We start from the raw sequence: 20,426 nt of genomic DNA on the forward strand, positions 1-20,426 counted from the left end.
TTATGCGTGTTCTGTAGGTCTCCACACTTCTACTGGGCATCCTTTGTCTTGTATAGATGTACTTCATCACATCTGCCCATCTGACATCCCCATGGTCTCTTTAGGTGCAATCAGCAACAGTAGCTGTCCTTTTTTTTATTCCCACCACCCCTTCTTTTTTTTATGTTCACTAATTTGTTACATTTTTTAGATTCCACATGTAAGTGATATCATACAGTGTTTATCTTTCTGTCTGACTTATTTCACTTAGCATAGTAGCCTGCAAGTCCAGCATCCATTCTTTTGAGAGAACTGTGTACTTGAGGCTGAAATTCTTTGAGTCAAGAGTTTTAATTTACTTTCATAAAGTGCCATTCTGTACTTGTTAACAAGTATTACAAAGAAAAGGAACTAAAACCCGAGAGTATCAAAGCAACAAAATGGAAACAATGAAAAAAAATTAACTTTGTACAAAAGGAGTCCAATTTTTTTTGTAGGTCCTATTTTCTTTATACTTAATAATTGTATGTTTCTCTACTGGACCAAATTCATGTTGTTAACATCACACATCACACTTAATTGTTTAATCTTTCATAATACTCTAATAAGGACTTATCCATAGCTGAATATTGAAGATCATTCTCCACTCAGGTCTTATGCTGTGTATTTTATAACTTTCTTTAGTCATCTTTGGATCTTTAAGGATAATGGTCAGGGATGGCATTGATCAATATAATCTTAGGATTGTCTAAAAATCATATTTTTAGTTAATATTGTCCCATTTCATCAGAAGTATAGAGTGCTTTAATTAGCTTATTTTCCTTACCTATAAATTAATTATGTATTAATGAATAGTAAATGGTTATGAAAATCCCTGAACTAAAAAAAAACTTAATTTACTTATCTGAATACCTTTATGAAGCCTTTTTAAAAAAATTCCTCGAGCCCAATAGTTTGTATTTTAAGACAACTAGTCTTCATAGATGCTTTGAGCTGGGGTGACAGAAATGAGTGCTTTTTCTGTTGATTTCTGAGAATATAAGTTTTTTTGAGGTGGGGAATCTAGTTTTGTTCTTGGTCCTCTTGTGCTCAACCTGAGCAGAGAATTGTTTATCTGATAAGCAAAGTTTCTCTTCCCATCATGCTTGGTTTTAGATTGTAGATTCAGGAGGTGGTTGGGGAAAGTGATGCTGGAGCTGGAAGTTTAAGCTGGAGATTTAGGGGCTACCACCATGACAGTTCTGAAGTTGGTTAGGTTCTGGAACATGTTGCAGTCCATTTCCACAGTGAGCCTTTGGCATCCCACCTTCATTGGCACGAACTTGAGTTGGGTGCGCAAAGTGTTTCTGGGCTGCACCGAATTCACTCTGAAATAGAAGAAAAGAAAAGTCCTAGTTCTGTCTCAGGGGCATTCCTTTGCTGGTCCCAGTGACTGTGATCCTTACCTGCTTACAGAGGTGGACCCTGAAGAAATAAACATGTAAGTACCCAGCTGTTAAAACAGAGGAGGTTTGAAGGGGGTGGAAGGCAGGAGCCTCCATGGTGAGCAGCTGTATGGTTGAGAAACATCCTATTCTAAGGGCTTCCAGGTTGCATCTGTCGTTTCATCACCTGTGACTTCAGTCTGGTCTCATTCTTGGTAATAGTAGGCTTGTGAAACTATGGTTTTAGAAGCCTCATTGCTAACTGCAGTGGGTGTAGTGGGCATACTGAGATGTCAGGATGCCAGCAGGTGGTGTTTGGAGCCCTCTCGGCACCTTTCTTGTCTACCTGTGGACGTTATGGTGACTGAGCAAATGGTGCAGATTTCTTTTGAGAAGCTTTGCCTTATAGTTTATCTGGGCGACCACAGAAGTCTGGTTAAATGCTGGCAGTCCTTCTCTCAACTTATGACCAAGAGTGACTGAGTTTCTTGAGGCTGAGGTGGTAGCTCAACAACCACACAACCTGTCAGGGACCTCGGGCTTGGAACAGGCATCGTGAACTCTAAACTGTATGTGTGTGTTTAGTGGAGGATGCTGTGGACCTCACGAGAGAAGGAGCAATGATTAACTAAGATACTTGCAACATCTAAAGCCAACAAGGTGCTAATAACCTACATTATACAGGGTTTGTGTGTATGAATATATGTGTGTATATATATACCCACAGGTCAACAAGGAAAAAAGGAACAGCAAAAAAAAAAGTGGGCCGTGTTAAGGAACTATACAGAGGAGGAAATGGAAAAGGCTGATAAACATGAAGAGTTGCAAATTAAAACAATGATGAGATATTATTTTATTCCTGTTAGACTGGATTAAAAGAGAAAATGGTATTGCCAAGAGTGGAGGGATGGTAGGAATACAGAAGCTGTCAAGTACTGCTGGACGGAACTGCAGCCATTCTACAAACCAATCTGATAGCATGTGGTCAAACCAGGTCTTATCCTATGTCTCAGCAACTCCATTCCTGTGTATTTACCCCCCACACATGAATTTTCAAGCAGGTATATAAGGGAATATGTGTATTTATGAGAGTTGGAGGCACTGTGGAGTGGTGTGGTAGGAAGCAGGGGCATATGTGATGGAGTAATTTGTAGCAGAAACAAGGGACTTGACATGTGGATGAGTGAAAAACAGTTCTGAGTGAAATGAATTAGACATAGCATTTATATAGTTTAAAAATACAGGCTCATGAAGCAACAGTACACATTTTACACATACTAAGACAAGGATATGAAGAGTGGTGGTGGGAATAGGAGTAAAAGGAAATGTGTAAATAAAATTCTGTATTGTGTTGTCACTGGTAGAATGCAGCTCTTCCCTTTGATGTTCCCTAACCCCCTCACCTGTGTTCATCAGTAATACCCAGGCCCTCTCTGCATGACCAGGGCCTCAAGCAGCGTGAGGTGCCCAAAGGGCACAGAGCCTCCCTCTGTCCTGTACCCCTGTAAACGTTGGTGGCCCCAGGGAGAGAGAGGCTCTGATCTTTTAGTTCAGCTCTGGCAGGTATCTGCTCTGTCTTCATGGACACAGCAAACAGAGTGTCATCTTGGGTTCCTGCCATTCTTTACCATTTGAGCCACCAGGGAAGGCCAGGTTCCTGCCTTTCTGACAGGTTGAGATACTTCTGTGGGATGAGAAGTTTGTGGTCTCTTACCTGTAGCTCTTCTCTCTATGAACGAGCCCCTTTCCGAAGATGGAGATCACACAGTCTTCCAAGGGAACATCGAGGGGGTTATGGATGCTGACCAAGGCCATCAGGGGCTGATGTTGCTCTGCTGTCTCTGGCATCTGTGGGGGATCCCAAGAGCATGGAGCTGTAGTCACTCCTTCCCTTCCTGGCTACCCTCCCTGAACCCTTTCTTGGTTATTCTCCTATCTCTACCATCCTCACCTAAACTCAACTGCTGACTTCCCTAGCCCTCTACTTGGTCTTCTGTATTTTCTCTCACCCTTGATCCATCACTGATGACACTGATGCTGCCTTTCCTTTACTTGGAAACCTTGGAAGGTTTCCCATTGTCTTAGAATTCAGCTTTGGTTGGCCTTCAGAGCCCTTCACAATCTAACCCCAATCTATCCCAGGCTCATCTGTTCTACCCCTGACTATACCTTAACCGCTGTGGGCAATTTCCCAGCCCCAGCACAGCCCTCAGGCTCCCTTCCTTTGAGCCTCTCTACTCAGTCTTCCATCTGCAATGGCCTTCTCCCTCCTCTGCACTGAAAGCTTACCTATTGTTCAAAGCCTGACACAAATGCCACCTCCTCCATGAAGCTTTCCCAAACCCCCAGCCGGAAATAGGCCTCTTTACTTCACTTGTGCCAGAGTGACTTTGTTCCTCTGAAATCTCTGACATAGAAGACCACACGTTGTGACACTCTTGCCCAACTGTAACCCCTTCCAGGGCAGAGACCAAGTCACATTCATTTTGGCCTGGGTACACATGTGGAAAGAGGACTGGACTAAGAGCCCCAAGCCTCTTAAGACAGCCCATTTTTATGATTTGTAGGCAGGATACTTTCCTCATCTGAATAATGGGAAGAGTTCACCTCCCAGGGCTGTTGTTATTAAAAGAAGTAAAATGTGAAAATACATTGGTATTGTATAAAGTGCTAAATGACCATAGGCTATTATTATCTTTGTGAGTTTGGAAGCAGCCACTGAGAAGACTCCCAATTTTAGAAACCTTTACTTAAAGTGGAAAGATTTAAATCTTAGTATCATATATAAGAAATCATCTCTTTCAAGAGAAGGAGCTGTCAACCCAGCATTTCCTGATAGTTTCTTCAGCACGGTCACCTGCTCTGAAGCTTGAGGGGCTCTGTTCTTTGTGAAACGGTGACCTGAAGAGCAGCAAACAGTGATTTGGGGAAGGACTGGTGCCTACCTCTATGGCAAGGTGTGGTCTGCGAATGGCGATGTCTTGCTGGGCAAAGCAGGGAAGGCTGGAGTGCGTTGCCATGGCAGTGAGTCTGAGGAAGCTATTCTCTGGCAGGCTTTGTTCAAAATTGGAGTTGAACAGGTAGGTAGAGATTTTCTTAGCTGAAACACGTAACAGGTGGAGTCAGTGCCCGGGAGTGAGTGCATGTGCCCCAGAGACAAGCAGTGGTTTCACACATGACTCCCAAGAGTCAGGGCCTCACTGAAGCCAGAAAGATGCCTTATTCCTCAGAGCAATTTCAGAACGAACTCACTCAAGAACCCACCCAAAAGGACTTCCCTGGTGGTCCAGTGGTTAGGACTCTGTGGTCTCAAGGCAGGGGTCCAGGTTCAACCCCCAGTCAGGAAAACAGTTCCCCCATTCCACAACCAAGAGCCCGAATGCTGCAACTAAGACCAGGGGCAGCAAAAAAACAAACAAAAAAAACCCACCCAAGACCAACATCACCATCATGAGCACAACACATTTGGTAGACCACCTCCACAGGGCTCTGGAAAGGGCCCTGTGAACTACAAGTGGAGCCTCAATCTCCTTGTCTAGTAATACCACCTAGGTGGGATGGCTTCTGGTTCATGAGACAGTTGTTAAGTGCTGGCCTCAGACCTGCCATGCCATCATGGCTGAATATATGCTTGCTTGGTTCTCTCCCCTTCCCTGCTTCTGTTCTTTTCCGTTTGCAGAGAAAATGAAGCCACCCTTCGTTCCTCACCACTGCCTCCAGGGTGAGGCCCCCTCTGTGCCCAGATCCTGTCTTCTGCTTTTTAAATCAGTGTTCCATCCCAACCTCATTGCTGCTTAGCTGTGTAACTGTGGGCAATTTATTTAACTTTCTGTGTCTTGGTCTCCTCATCTTTTGCGGGGATGATAATGGTTCCTGCCTCATAAGGTCATTATGAGGATAAGTGAGATAATGCATACAGAACACTTAGCATCATGTTTGCCAAAAATAAGTGCTCAATAAATGTGAGCTATAATTATTCTAGTTGTGTCTCATTTCCTCAAAGGTTGCACCATCGGTTATAACCCATCTCTCCTGAGGCTTCGTCTTTTTCTCCCTATGAATTCTTCTTCAGCATATAAGCAGAAGAGGGAGCAGAACCTCCCTCTCCCACGTTTCCCTGTCTGCCACCCAGCCTCTTTTCTTTTTCCATCCATTCTTCCTGAAAGGACTGCCTACCTTGTCTCACCTCCTCAGCTCTCAGTCAGTTTAAGCCCCAAGAACCTATTGCTTCTCCATCAGACCTCTCTGTCAGTAGAGGCTTTCCAGCCTTGACCTCTCACAGCCTCTCCGCTGGCCATGCTGGGCTCCCCCTTCTTCTCTTTGACTTAGTCTCTCACTCTGCTGTCTCCCTGTCTGGTGTCTACATGCTGGTGCTGCCTGGGTTTCCTCCTCGCCCTCTCATTTTCTCTCAGTCCTTCTCCACTCTCCCCTGCGCCCATCCAGGACTTTATCTAGAATACCAGGTTTAGGTTTCCAGCTGCCTACTGCCCATCACAGCTCAGATGTCTTCTGGGATTTCAAACCCAACATGCAACAAACAGAACACATCATCTTTCTCCCCAAACCTGTTCTTTCCCATTGGCCCTACTTTAGAGGCTCACCCAAACTGGAAGCACCATCTAGGCACATACACAAGTCCAATCTAGCCCACTTCTATAATATGACTTCATTTGAAAAGTTCTGCTAGTTTACTTTGTCCTTCAATTTTTTCAAAACCTTCCAACTTCTAATCTGTGGTTGTTGGATACACATTAGATACACCTTGGAATCATATGGGAAGCTTTAAAAATTCCCAATGCCAAGCCACACCCCAAGTCAATTATAACAGACTCTGACCGAGAGACCTAGGAATCAGTATATTTGAAGTTCTCCAGGTGATTCAACATACAGACAAGGTTGAGATACATGACTCTAATATGACCCCTTCCATTCCATTCTACCAAAAGTTCTTTTTCAAAAATGAATTTCTAATCCCATTGACTCCTCTGGTTAAAACCTTTTACCAGCTCCCCATTGCCCAGAGAATAAAACCCAAACTCTTGAGCTGCATCTACAAGCCACTTCAAGATCTGGCCCAGTCTGGTTCTCACACAACTCCCCCACTCCACTCCTCCCACTCTTGGAAAGGGAACAGAGTAGAAAGACTGGAGACGGGGGGACCAGTCAGGAGGTTGCTGCAATCATGTAAACAAGCTCTATTCCACTGATTCTCTTGCCTGCACATTGGAGTCACCCAAGGACTTAACAATATTTTTGATGTTTGGGTCAAATTTCTGACTTAATTGGTCTGGGGTGCAGGCTGATCATCAAACTTCCCCCAGGTGGTTCTTACGTGCAGCAAAGTTGGAGAACAGCTGCTCTGCTGCTGCTGCTGCTAAGTCACTTCAGTCGTGTCCGACTCTGTGCGACCCCATAGACAGCAGCCCACCAGGCTCCCCCATCCCTGGGATTCTCCAGGCAAGAACACTGGAGTGGGTTGCCATTGCCTTCTCCAATGCATGAAAGTGAAAAGTGAAAGTGAAAAGTGAAAGTGAAGTCGCTCAGTCGTGTCCGACTCCTAGCGACCCCATGGACTGCAGCCGACCAGGCCCCTCCATCCATGGGATTTTCCGGGCAAGAGTACTGGAGTGGGTTGCCATTGCCTTCTCCGAACAGCTGCTCTAGTCCAGGGAATTTCAACTCTAGAATAACACAGGGAGCTCTGAAAAAATTCCAGTGCCTGGATCCGGCTCCAGATCAATTACATAAGAATCTTAAGGAGGAGGAAGAACCTGGGCCTATGTCCCTTCTGCCTGGAAAGCCCACGACTCACTTCTCTGACACTGCCTTACTCATCCTTCAAGACCCAGGGCAGCCTGATTTACCTGGGGGCAGCCTGCTCCTGCCTGGGAGAGATTCTAATTCACAATTGTACTGCATTTACCTCGTCAAACACTTCTTACACTGCTCCATAGTCTGTTTATTCAAACGACTACAATCAGAATTGTGGGTTTTGTTTTTCCTGTGTGAAGCTCAGTAAATATGTATTGAATGAAAGAGAGAGAGAGAGGGAGGGAGGGAGGGAGGGGGGGAGGGGGGGAGGGAGGGAGGGAGGGGGGGAGGGAGCGGGCACATCAGGAACTAGAAACCATGTCATCGAATCTGCAGGGGTTGCTGTATGGCTGCTGCCTGCTCAGAGTGGAAGCCGGGCGTGTAGAGTGTTGGGAAGGAATCACAGATAGTTACCTGAGTTGGCACTGAGTATAAGGACAAAATTCTTCCTCCAGAGCTTGGCAGCAAGGACACCATTGTAGTACATTGCCTGCAGCCCAATTGCCAGCTGCACTTCCTTCTCCTGGTCAGTGGGGTTTAACAAGATCACAGAGATCTCTACGTTCTTTCCCAGGGCTAGGGAACTCGGTGCTTTCAAAAAGAGATGTAGAGGATCATCAGTCTCACAACGAGGAGGATAGATGCCATCATTCTTGTGTTTCATTCTGTATTTCTGGACTTTCTCCAGCACCATTTTTTCTTGAGAAGATCCTGAAGAATGAAATAAACAAAGCAGGCCTCTTACCCAGCAGGTATAGACCCTTCTAATAAAAGCTCAGGATTAAGGTTCATTGACCCACTACTGCTCAAATTTGCCAAGGCCACAAGAGCCTTGCAAACCTCTTGCACCACATGTAGCTAAAAAAAAAAGGTTTGTGTTAGACAAACTCACCACAGATACAGTGTGTCTCTTCCAAGTCACTCAGGGGTCAAGTTCTTCAAGTACTATGACTTTGCCCCTTGAATGGTGGGAGAGCTAGTTTTTGTACAAGTTGCAGGAACTTGTATTTTCCTAAGTGAAGGAGTTTGGACTTATTCCAAGGGAAATGGAGGGCATGGTATATTCTGGAGCAGGAATATTCTGTAACATAAATATATTTGTGTCCTGGGAAGCTCATTCTTGAAACTGTAAGTTAGAGATGGAATAATGATGGGGAGACTGGAGGCAGGGGTCCAATTAGGAGGCTACTATAATACTGTAGAAAAGAGATGATGAGGCCCTGGGTGACCTGCAGGCATTGGGGAAGGAGATGAGGAGATGGGTGTGAGGGTACCATGGGAGGCTCAAGAACAGGGCAGGCTTTCTTGCTTGGACAAATGGGTGGACAGCGCAGCAGTGCGCTCTAATAACTAATATGGAGGGGAATACACTGGGAGGTTGGGGAGTGTTGGAGGACAGCAGGAAAGAGAGAGTATTTCCTGGCAGCTGGGCTTGTTTTTTGTTTTGTCTTTGGCCATGCCACATGTGACATGTGGGATTTTAGCTTCCCAACCAGGGATTAACCCCCTGCAGTAGAAGTGCAGAGTCTTAACCACTGGACCACCAGGGAAATCACCTGGGCTTGGTATTAAGTATTCTGTTCTACAGCAGTGGTTCTCAGCTGGGGACAATTTTGCCCCCAGGGGACATCTGGAAATGTCAGGAGACATTTCTGGTTGTCACAACTGGCGGTGGTGGTTGAGGAGGGGCTGGCATCTAGAGGATAGAGACCAGGAAGGCTTCTGAATGTCCCAGGTTGCACAGCCTCCCAGATAGCAAAGATATCTGGTCCAAAATGTGAGTAAAGTCAAAGAGGGTTGAGAAGTCCTGTTTCATGCGATGGGGAACGGACTGCATGTCTCCCTGGCCTGCATGTGTCTGGCCCATTACTTTCTCTCTGTTGCTGTTTGGGGCCCTCCTCTGCCCGGTGCGTGCATGCTAAATTGCTTCAGTAGCATCAAATTCTTTGCAACCCCACAGACTGTAGCCACTCAGTCTATCCATGGGATTTTTCTGGGCAAGAAAATGAGTGTGTTGCCATTTCCTACTCCAAGGGATCTTCCTGACCCAGGGATAGAACTGGCATCTCCTGCATTGGTGGGCAGATTCTTTACCTCTGAGCCACCCAGGAGGCCCCCCACTGCCTGATACCTTCAGGATACTTGTAGTTCTGTGTGATGTCCTCATGGCGGTCACAGTCCACATTCTTGGTGCTGATATTATTGCCAAAATACTTGGTGTTGCTGTCAGTCAACTCCAGTGTCCCATCCTCACCGCACTTCCAGACCACACATGAGGCATTTATTGAGGCAAAAATGTCTGATGCTGCAGGGGTCAGCCACACTATCCCCTCCTTGACGGCTCTGACTGGGACCAGATCACAGGCCTCCAGGACTGAGGGAGAGAAATGTCAATGAGTGAGAGGAATCATACCCAGACCTTGGCTTTGGTCAGAGCAGCAAAACCTCTGTTCCCATCCTAATGCCCTATTGCCCCTCCACTGGAATCAAGGTCAGAGGTGGGCACTAGGCAGGGTTTCTGAGAGGGCACAGCTGAGGGGAAGCTCACTTTTAGTGACATAACTTTTTGGTCATGGTCTATGGCAGGTGCTCTCTTGGACAAGACCTCAGAGTTACAGAGTACATGGGAGTTCCTAAGCCAGCTTGACCACAGACATGACAAGAGGAGGTTACCTTTGTTGAACACTTCCTATGTACTGGGCTCTGTGACTGTTCTGTTCCTGCGGGGCCTTGGGCCAGCATCCCACCACTCACTATCAGTCCTGCCACCACTTCTGTTTTAGGGGCTGCAGACCTGCTATGGACCACCTGCTGCCCATTTCCTCTCCAAGGGACTCCTTGTACTCTTGCAGCTCTGGGAACCTGGTGGTCCTAGGCCCACCCCAGGCTTTACCTTCACCTCCTTTAAGAGCACTTGGGTATAGAATCTGCCATCCGTCATAAACCTCAAGCAGATCAGGCCGGGCCATCCAGCACTCGGTGGAAGTCTGGAAGATCCTGAAGCAAAGGGAACAATACAAGTGGGGGGCAAAAGTCCTGAAGCAGTCCTAGAGATGACAGAGCTGCGACTAAGTGGATGGGAGGATGCTGTGTAAGAGTGGTTCCAACACTCCCAGGAAGGGGCGTGCATCTCACATTCACCCTGACCTTCAGAATCCTGCCTTTCGGAGTCCTGAAGGCCTATTCAAAGCAGGGCTACTTGGGCTGGGAGGTTCCCATGGACGACAGCCTGCGGGTTTGGAGCCCTGTCAGGTCTAGGACTTCATCCACCCCCTTTGGGCTTCTCACCAGGCTCTGCCTCTGTTGTCTTCTCCATTCTGAAGCCCCTCCTCGTTGTAGTACTCGTTTACCAGCAGGTCCCCGCCCGTGCCCTGGGCTGAGGTGAACGTGGTAACAACTCGGGCAGGGATTCCCAGGCCTCGCAGCACTGCATGGAAGTGGGCAGAGGGTCAGGGCACCAGAGGGGGCTGGGATGCGGGGATGGGGCCTATGGCTAGCATTCTCTGTGTCTCCTCTGGACACTAGGCACGTTCATGGTCTTAAATGCCGGTGACATTGTGGAAAGAGAAGGGGCACAGGAATTGACACCCGCCCGACCTACGCTATATGAAGGCCAAGTAATGAGAAGCAGACAAGTTACACAGCGGGTGGAGTACACAGCAGCGGGAGGCTTCAACAGAGCGCTGGGACTGGCTTTTCTGGGGCAGAGGCAGGGAGGAGCTTTGGGGAGTTTGGGAGCAGAGCTCACCAGATGGGCCCAACTTTGCTGAATCTGGGAAAAGGAGCAGAAGCTGGTTGGGAGGAGTGGCTGGGGAAAAGCCATCTTAGCCAGATGGTGCATGGGAAGCAATCACAGGTGTGGTGGAGGTGGGGGAATGCTGCGGAGTTGGAGGCAGTGGCTGCTTTTGGAGATGTCATGGGGCAGCGGGTACTGGGCAACCCAAGAAGCAAGGCAGACACTCTGTGTGGTAGCCAAGGTGACTTGCCTGGGTGTGGCAGGCAAGTCTGCTCTGTACCTGTGCAAGCAACAGCTGCCAACACCCAGGCCTGACCCTCGTACACAGGCCTCCCATGACCAGTGACCCACTGTCGCAGGATGGGCGCACTGCCCCGGCGCTTGTTCAGCAAGGCCCTTTCCTCTGTAGTCTGGATCTTCGCAGTGGGCAGGACAGACTTCTCCTTAAGAATGTGCAGCTGTTTGGGGGAAACGTGTGGATGTTTATGGGGGTGGGTAGGGAGGGCTCGGGTTTCTCAGGTGGCGCTAGTGGTAAAGATCCCGCCTGCCAATGCAGGAGATGAAAGAGACATGTGTTCAATCCCTGGGTGGGGAAGATCCCCTAGAGGAGGGCATGGAAACCCACTCCAGTATTCTTGCCTGGGGAATCCCACAGACAGAGGAGCTTGGTGGGCTACAGTCCATAGGGTCACAAAGAGCCGGACACGACTGAAGTGACTTAGCATGCCCGTAGCGAGGGCTCATTACAGCTCTCCAGGCATGGTGAACAGATCACTTGTATGGAAATCACCTGGAACTTGTTAAACCTGTATGTTCCTGGGCCCCACCCTCATCCACTGGGATCGTGTCTGGGAACTCTCCTTTTTAACAAGTCCTTCAGAAGCGGGGGTTCATGAGCCATGAAAGTGTTAGTTGCTCCGTCGTATCCGATTCTTGTGACCCCCTGGACTGTAGCCCACTAGGCTCCTTTGTCCATGGGATTCTCCAGGCAAGAATACCGAAGTGGGTTGTCATTCCCTTCTTCAGGGGATCTTCCTGACCCAGGGGTTGAAACCTGGATTGAACTCAGGTCTCCCGCATTGCAGGTGGATTCTGTCCGTGTGAGCCACCAGGGAAGCCCATAGTGGCAAATGAAACTCAGGACACGAGAGCAGCAGGAGGGCTCCCCCTCGCTGGAGGCTTTCACTGTTCCTTGGTCTGCCTGGCCCTGATTCTTCGAGTGTTTGCACCTGGGACCTTGAGGCCCACGTTTCCTCCTCCTCGCAGGCTAGCCCTGTCCCTCACCACCTCCTCAGAGGAAAGGACTGAGCCACATGAGGAAATAGAGAGCACATTACTCCTGTGAGAGAACTTTTTAAGGAATGGCACCTCACTCCAGTACTCTTGCCTGGAAAATCCCATGGATGGAAGAGCCTGGTAGGCTGCAGTCCATGGGGTCGCTAAGAGTCGGACACGACTAAGCGACTTCACTTTCACTTTTCACTTTCATGCATTGGAGAAGGAAATGGCGACCCACTTCAGTGTTCTTGCCTAGAGAATCCCAGGGACCGTGGAGCCTGATGGGCTGCCGTCATGGGGTCACACAGAGTCGGACACGACTGAAGTGACTAAGCAGCAGCAGTAGCAGGAAAGGACCAAGCCACCTTCATTGGAATAATTTAGAAATGAAAACAAGTTCCTTTGACTGCCTTATCACCAACCCATGGGTAAGATGGAACTGACCCCCTTCTTCCCAGGGACCTAAGCTCCCTGTCAGGGCTGAGGGTGAGGAGGCAGGGAGAGGGAGGTCTCAAGGAAACCCAGGTCAGTTTTAGTCCTCGCTGGCTTATGACCTGAAGGAGGACACCTTCCTGTCATTTCTCTCCCCGCTGGATGCTACTGTCTGCCCCTCCTCACTCAGATCCTTCTCCAGGGACTGTCCCCTGCACTCTGGGAAGAGGGGACCATTCGTGAGTAAAAAACTTCTGGGACCCTACACGGGGGCAGCTCTGGCAGAGGACTGCTGTCTCATCTCCTCCCCCTCCCCACCCCGTCCTCACTCACCAAGGCGCCCAAGACTCGGGCCACATGCACGGGGTTGCCCCACTTCTCCACCTGATTGTCCACGGTCAGTAAGCTCAAGCCAAGGTCGATGACATCCTCCTCGAGCTGTAAGGACCACACAGGGCCACGCATGATGGAGGGTGTGCAGTCAGCCACTCCTCCCCCAAGTCAACCCCATCCCCTTGTCCTTCTCCTTGACTCAGGCTCCACTCCTTCCTGCCGTGTTCCTGAAGAAGTTCTCGCTTTTCCCTCTGCCCCAGGGCCCGGCACCTCAGCCTTTTGTCTCTTCTGTTGTCTGACTGCTGATAGTGTGGGCTTTTGAGCACCAGGGCTCTGTCGAGTCCTTTCATTTCTACAGTTTTTCACGTAATTTGCTCCCACAGCTCCTAACAGGGCTGTCCCTGTGTGGGGGTGGATAAAATGGCAGCTTCTGCTCTGGAGGAGCAGAAGTGAGGAGTGAGGGAGACATGCGGCCACTTAGGCTACAGATCTCAGCAATGTGGCTGGGGCTCTAGAAGAGATGCCAACCCAGGGAGCACAGTGGAGAGTCACTCTGCCCCTGGGGGCTGGGAAAACTTTCAGAGGGCCTTAAAAGATGGGCAGGCATTTTCCAGGTGGTAAGTGAGGGAAGGTATTCCCGGCAGAGGGAACATTCAGCCTGCACAATCGAGGGATGACCAGGAGCTGAAGCATGGAGTTGGAGGGGGGCGGGTGCTCTTGGGGAAAGGGAAGCAGTGGCCTGGCTGTGAAGAGTCTTATGTGTCAAGCCAGGGGATCTGGTTTCTATCCTGTAGATGGTGAGGATTTAACAGAGGCTTCATCTGCATGGTCTTTAGGAAGATAACTCTGGTGGTTGAGGAGGATGGTCTAGTGTGGCCCTGAGGGGACCGAGGTACCACGTGGCTGAACTTGCATGAAGAAATGGCCTCATGACCAGAGGCTTTGGATTGGCCCAATCTGTTTGACTTGAGCACTGAAAATTATGGGGTGATCACTGTCTCCCCACCTTCCCTGGAGGGCCCCGTACCTGGCCAAAGTCCCAGGGCTCGGCCTGGATGCAGTCAGCCGTGCCCAGGAAGATGAGGCCATTTTGGTTCAGCAAGTACTCCTTGCGCTGAGCTTCATTCCCCAGGAACACAGCATCCTCTGGAGAGAAGCAGGCAGGGATGAGGGACTGTAGGATGCTAGGTGTGCCGTCCATCTCCAGGCCTTTGCCCTCCCTGCCTGGGTGAGATTCTGCTGCAGGCCTTCCCTTCAGCTCCAGGCCTGGTAGAGACTGTGAAGGAAGCCCCTCTTTTCATCCCATACTGGGACCAGGCCTCCTCTCTGGTGAGAGTGGGGAAGGGGATGAGAGTCCCTGGGTCAGCCACAGTGGCTTTCATGGCCAGCCAGCAGACAGGAATAAGCCAACCTTAAAAGGCCTACTGGTTCCCAAAGAAACCTGCTCCTGAACCAAGAGCATTTGGCAACAGGCCAGGGGGCTTCCCAGGGGGGCTGCTATGTCTCTCCCACAAGTTCAACCAGAAAAAAAAGTGTTTCAGAAAAACCAAACAGGTTGACAGATGTGAGCAGAAGGGAAGACAAGTAGGGTTGGAGGGAGAATGGGGCTGTGTGTGTGAGGGAACAGTGGGAGCCACCCAGCGTGTCCAAGGGGGTCTAGAACTCCTATGGGCTCTTCCTGCTGCCTCTCCTAGTATCTTCATTGAAGGGTTGCCTGGGAGTCATGAAGTGGGTGGGGGTTTTAAGGAGGCCATCGCCTACTCTAGGAAGCTGGGAGCAGCTGGCAGACCTACTCTGTTTTTCGGGTGTCTCTCTCTGCCTGTTGTTGGGGGTGAAGTAGGGGCTGGTTGGACTGGTTCCTGGAGCCTAGAATGAGAAGAGGATTTCCAAACCATCCTCCAAGCCATCAAACTAGGATGAGGGTACTCAAGGTAACAGAACACTGGGATATTAGATATCAGGAAGCCCTGAAAAACCTTGGACAGAAAATCACAGAATCATGTGCCCAAGGAGTCCTGGGCCCCTGCCCCTTCATCCTGAGTACTATCTGTGAAGTCAGCTGGACATCATCTCTTTGGAAATTGCTTCAAAGCGAGGAGTTTGGCCCCGGGCTCTGCAGGCTTTGGGAAGTACATTATCAGAGCATAGGTATCACCCTTCTTCTTAGCTTGGGTGCATCCCCTCCCCTCTTTATAAAGCTTCCTGCTTATGAATAGGACTTTGATTTTCACTATAGGGCGTAAAATTTCCTTTTGAATCCAGAAGGGCCCCATCTTCAAGTATGGTAAGATGAGACTGAGTCCCAGAAAATCTCTGAAAATCTCTAACTCACCTCCCAGATGGGCAGTGCCAATACTTCACCCCTGGCCAGACAGACACCTCACCCCATAGAGAGGCCTTCCCTCACCGGTCCCAACAAGCCAGGTATGGAGACAGGAATCCTGGCATAGAGTCAAGACTGTGAGCTCCCTCTGAACCAAGGCCTGTTCTGGAACTGTATTTCTGCATCTATGCTCAGGTTGTCAGGGCCTAGCTCTGGGTGTGCGCTCAGTCAATGAGGCAGGTACAGTAAAGCCTCAGTTTTGGAGGGAAATGGCTTGGGGGTCTTTCTGGCAGTATGTGGACAGCCATGGGCCCTCGCTCAGCTGAAGGGGCCTTGAATCCACACTCACCCACATGGGGCAAGGCACCTCAGTGGACACTAGTTCTCCTCCATTGTTCCACCTGCCAACCCCCTTGGAGCAGGAATGAAGGGCCTGGATTGAGGACAGACAGGGCTATCTGAAGGAGGGGGCCACCCAAGGACTCCAGGCTGGGCAAGTGAAGTGGAGACAGGGAGTTACTGGGACTCAGGTGCTGTATAGGAAGGCCATCAAGCCCTGGGATTCAGGCGCTTCAGGGGAGATTTCTTCTACTTCCCCTTGTTCCCAGCCCTGCCTCATAAGGAGGCCCCCCTTTGGGCTGGCAGTGAACTCGTGAAAGGAAAAGGCTTGTCTGGGGGTAGCAAGGATGGGCAAACAGGAAGAAACTGTTTTCCTCTCAATAACTGTTCAGGCAGCCCAAAGGATTAAGGTGGGGTGTGGCGGATTCAAAAAGGAAGACTCAGTCTTCAGAATGGGAAAGAAGAGGAGATGTTCTCTTGGTTTTCATTTGGGGCACGTCAACCACGTCTGACGACTTTTCTAGATTAAATAGTCCTGACAGCTAGGGCTGAGCTTTGCCAGAGGTGGCCACCGGCTGGGCCTCAGGAGGCTGCCTGACCCCAGGAAAGTCCATCCAGAGGCTGCTGAGCTAGGGAGACTGGTTGCTAATTTGCTGCTCTAGGCAGGTATTTGGATGGGTCATGATGGAGAGAGAGAGTCTATAGTAAGGACAGAACTAACAAATAGAAAGAAGCAAGAAGGAAGATTTACAGTGAAGTTAAACTGAAGCTTTGGGTCCCTCACCAGCACAGAACCCCACTTCAAGTCAGGGGGGACCTAAGCAATTCAAAATTCTATGTTCTTTTTCTTAAAGAGGATCCCCCAAATTAATTAAAAACTCAGGTCCCGCAAAACCTGGATTCACCATGCAGACAGACTATGGAAGCCAAGGGAGGGATCAGAGAAACCTGTCCTGCAGGCCCCCTCTTATCCTGAAGTCCTTTCCGGCTCTCGGCCCCTATCCTGCTATCACAGAGGGGAGTTCTTCTAGGGTCACCTCAGTGAGTCTCAGCTCCTGTGACTAAGTAGCCTGAGCCAGGACTAGACTAGCCTCTGCTCTCAGTGAGAAGCTCTGGGCTTCTTCCATCAGGTGACACCAAGTCAGGACCCAGGGTCTGAGAGGCTGTTCATCCAGGGAGCAGTTTCCACAGTGGCTAAGTACCTGTGCTGTTCTAGAGGGAGCTGTCCCATGGGGCCCCAGCTCCAAGGCCCTGAATCTTGTGCAGCCCAGGCTGACCCAGGTCCAACTCACCTCGATTCCAGGGGTTAAAGAGCAGTGTGAACTGGCCCAGGCATTGTTTCCTGCCCGAGATCTGCAGCAGGAGTGAGTAGTGGCCAATGATAGCATCTGCAGGTGTGGTCACAGAGATAGTCCAGGACTGGTCATCTCTCTCCTCCACCATTGCACTCCACCACTTCCGGTCCCCCAGACTGGAAACTGAGAACGTGGCTTGGGTCCCATTGGCCTTGGAAGGCTGCTTTCCTGCAGTCACACAGAGATGAGTTGGTCATTTGGACCCCTTGGCCACAACTCAGAGTAACAAAAGGAAGTATCACAAAACTGAAGTAAGTGAAAATTAGATTTGGAGGAGAATGAAAGCCACCCATCAAGGAGTGGGGGTCAGAAAAGGGTGAGGGGAGAGCACAGGTCTTTAGCACCCATGAACACCTAGAAAAGGCTCATAGTGTATAACATGGGTGTCTTATCTCCTTCACTGGACTGATGTGAGGTCTTAATGAGATATTGCAAGTAAAGCCCTTGGCTCAAAATCTGACATGTAGTACAGATTCAGCAAGTAGTAGAAATTAAGTGTTATATTTAGCCTAGATTAAATCCCATTCAGGCTTTTCTACAAAACTGATATTATCTATGCAGCAGAAAAACTCCTTAGTGTTAATGCAGCCAAGCAACTTCTGAATCATGATAAATGCTACTTATTATGCATATTATCAGGCTTCCCTGGTAGCTCAGCTGGTGAAGAATCTGCCTGCAATGCAGGATACCCCGATTTGATTCCTGGGTCGGGAAGATCCACTGGAGAAGGGATAGGCTAGCCACTCCAGTATTCTTGGGTGGCTCAGATGGTAAAGAATCTACTTGCAATATGGGAGACCTGGTTTCGATCCCTGAGTTGGGAAGATACCCTGGAGAAGGGAATGGTTACCCACTCCAGTATTCTGGCCTGGAGAATTCCATGGACAGAGGAGCCTGGCGGGCTACAGTCCATAGGGTCACAAAGAGTTAGACACGAATGAGCGACTTTCACTTTCACTTGCTTGCATATTATCTCATCCTCACAGAATTTCTTGAGGCCCAGGTGCAGTGCGAGCCAGTTGCCCCTTGGTTGCCCGAGGTGGGTCTGGAGAAAGAACCCCCTAGTCCTACTGCCAATGGAGTTGAAGTCAGTCCCACTCACCAGTTTGTGCAATGAGGGCTACCTTCTTCAGGGCACGCAGAAATGTGTGCACTGGAGCCTGAAAGTGCAAGCTGATGGTGAAGGGCTGCCCCCGCCTCACGAAGAGCCGCTGGGAGCTGATGTCATTGGTGTGGTGCTCTGCGTTGTTTCTCGCTGCCTGGAAGTCGCAGCTCTTGATCCCCAGGCCTGTTGTGGAAAGAAAGAAATCCTGGAGACTAGGTAAATGTGACAATGTCAGTAAAAGCAGAGACCCTGAAGTCAGAGATGCAGGGTTCAAATCCTTGGCTCAACTTACTAGCTGTGCTGTCTCAAGCGAGTAGCTTAACCACTCATCCTCAGTCTCCTCTTTCTCAGAATAACCATCCTCCTTGTAGGGCTGGGAAAAGCAAATGAGGTAATGTACATAATATTCTCAGCCCTGTGTCAGACACATAGTAAGTCCCTGTTACTACTATTAATAAGAACGATGCTTGTTCTCATTGTTGACCTCCTTTTCTGGTCCCAATTCAAAAGCAATGAATAAAATCCAGAATTTTGCTCGCCCGTACTCATTTTTGTCTAAGAACACAATGATCATTTTTAGAGCTAATTTTGAAGTCACTAATTGAGTCCAATTCTTTTGTTTTACAAGTGAGAAGAGTGAGGCGCAGAGAGCAGCTCACTAGAGATTGTGTGTGGCTTTCATCTAAAGGCTCAGTAAAACCCACAGTACCATGCAGCCCAGAAAAACCCTACAAGGAGGGGGCCTGTGAGTATTAAGACGTTCTCCCAGGCAATTCTCACTTTATAACAAGAATTTGTAAATATGCTAACACAGGTTAAGCTTTCTGCATGCTCTGCTTCTGCCTGTTTCTCTGCTTGGTGTCTGCCTCTGTCCCTTTTAGTTGGATTCCCTGACTGTGCTGTGCTCTGCTGTACTAAGTCGCTCAGTCATGTCTGACTCTTTGTGACCCTGTGGACTGGCGTCCATGGGGATTCTCTAGGCAAGAATAAAATAGTGGGTTGGTATGCTCTCCTCCAGGGGATCTTCCCAACCCAGGGACTGAACCCAGGTCTCTGGCATTTAGGTGGATTCTTTTACCATCTGAGCCACCAGGGAAGCCCTTAATACTGGAGTGGGTAGCCTATCCCTTCTCCAGGGGAACTTCCTGACCCAGGAATTGAACCCGGGTCTCCTGCATTGCAGTTGGATTCTTTTTCAGCTGAGCTACCAGGGAAACCCTGGTTTCCCTGACTCCTGCCTCCCTTCTCTCCCCCTTAGCTTTGAGGCTATGACACCCTCACGCTTTCCCAGGTTGTCTACCAGATGGACCACAACCCAGTGAAAATAGTCATGTTAGGATGATGCTGGGATAAGAGTATAAATCTGTTTAACCACCATCACCACCTTACCACCGTCATCACAACTATGACCAATTTATCACCAACAACCCAGTCAATTGTCACTCCATAGCCACACCCCCAACACCACACCACCATTGCACCCATCACCACTTCCCACCATAACCCACCTCTATCATCTCCGCTGCTGCCAGCACCAAATACTACCTTCCCCACCAGAGTCACACAAACACTACCTCCCCTACCACCAGCACCAGCGACCAGCTTGCACACTTTTGCTCCTCCATCATCAGCACTATCCGTTTACTATTCTCCCAACATAGCCCTACAACCACCACCTCCACCACTATTAGCATCCCTAACACCTGCAACCATCATTGCTCATCATCACCTCCTGCTTATTTTAATGAAAGCATGATAGAGAAGCTACTGAGAGCCCAGTAAGCCCTGTGGAGAGCTGGCTTGGCTCACCTTGTCCCATGGCTACAGACCGCTCTTATCCACTTGGCTACTGGAAATGCTGTCTTAAACTGTTGCTCTGAGCTCCCTCTCTGAATCTGTCTTCCAGACAGGAAATGATGATGGGCGCTTTTGTTGGCTTAAGAATCTGTAAAGAGTGGCATTTCCTTCTACTCCACCTTGTGTTCCCCACATGTTTGTCTTTCCTGCTCCCTCCCCTCTGGTATCTCCTGGACCAGCTGCTGGAGTTCCCCGTTCTCGTTTATCTCTTGTACCAGGAGGCCCAGACAGGGTTATATCTGGCAGGCTCGAATGGGAAGTGAATTGCAGGGGGAATCTGCCAGTTGAAGAAGCCCAGATAAATGTAAAAGCCTCTAGCTTCTGGGGCCTCAAGAGACCCTCAGAGTTATTACCTGGATGACACTGGAAGACTCTGGAAGGAGGTCCATATCCAACTTCAGATTCAGGCCCTAAACATATCTTGGGCTTTAAGTTGTTAGATGTTCACGGACCT

The 20,426-nt window shown here is 49.2% G+C and overlaps 1 protein-coding gene across 1 annotated transcript; it reads right to left on the reverse strand.

Moving 5' to 3' along the window:
- Positions 1-311: 311 nt before the first annotated feature.
- On the reverse strand, positions 312-20,129 carry EPB42 (erythrocyte membrane protein band 4.2). The gene is made up of 13 exons (XM_027553668.1): positions 19,925-20,129; positions 18,113-18,298; positions 16,948-17,178; positions 14,021-14,139; positions 12,994-13,098; positions 11,231-11,408; positions 10,503-10,641; positions 10,108-10,211; positions 9,346-9,588; positions 7,629-7,925; positions 4,349-4,503; positions 3,118-3,251; positions 312-1,346 (listed from the first exon to the last, which is right to left on the reverse strand). The coding sequence occupies exons 1-13, from the start codon at positions 19,932-19,934 to the stop codon at positions 1,184-1,186; spliced, it is 2,064 nt and encodes a 687-aa protein (XP_027409469.1). The 5' UTR covers positions 19,935-20,129; the 3' UTR covers positions 312-1,183.
- Positions 20,130-20,426: the final 297 nt, after the last annotated feature.

The sequence above is a fragment of the Bos indicus x Bos taurus genome, chromosome 10 (genome assembly GCF_003369695.1).
Source record: "Bos indicus x Bos taurus breed Angus x Brahman F1 hybrid chromosome 10, Bos_hybrid_MaternalHap_v2.0, whole genome shotgun sequence".
Taxonomy (NCBI): domain Eukaryota; kingdom Metazoa; phylum Chordata; class Mammalia; order Artiodactyla; family Bovidae; genus Bos; species Bos indicus x Bos taurus.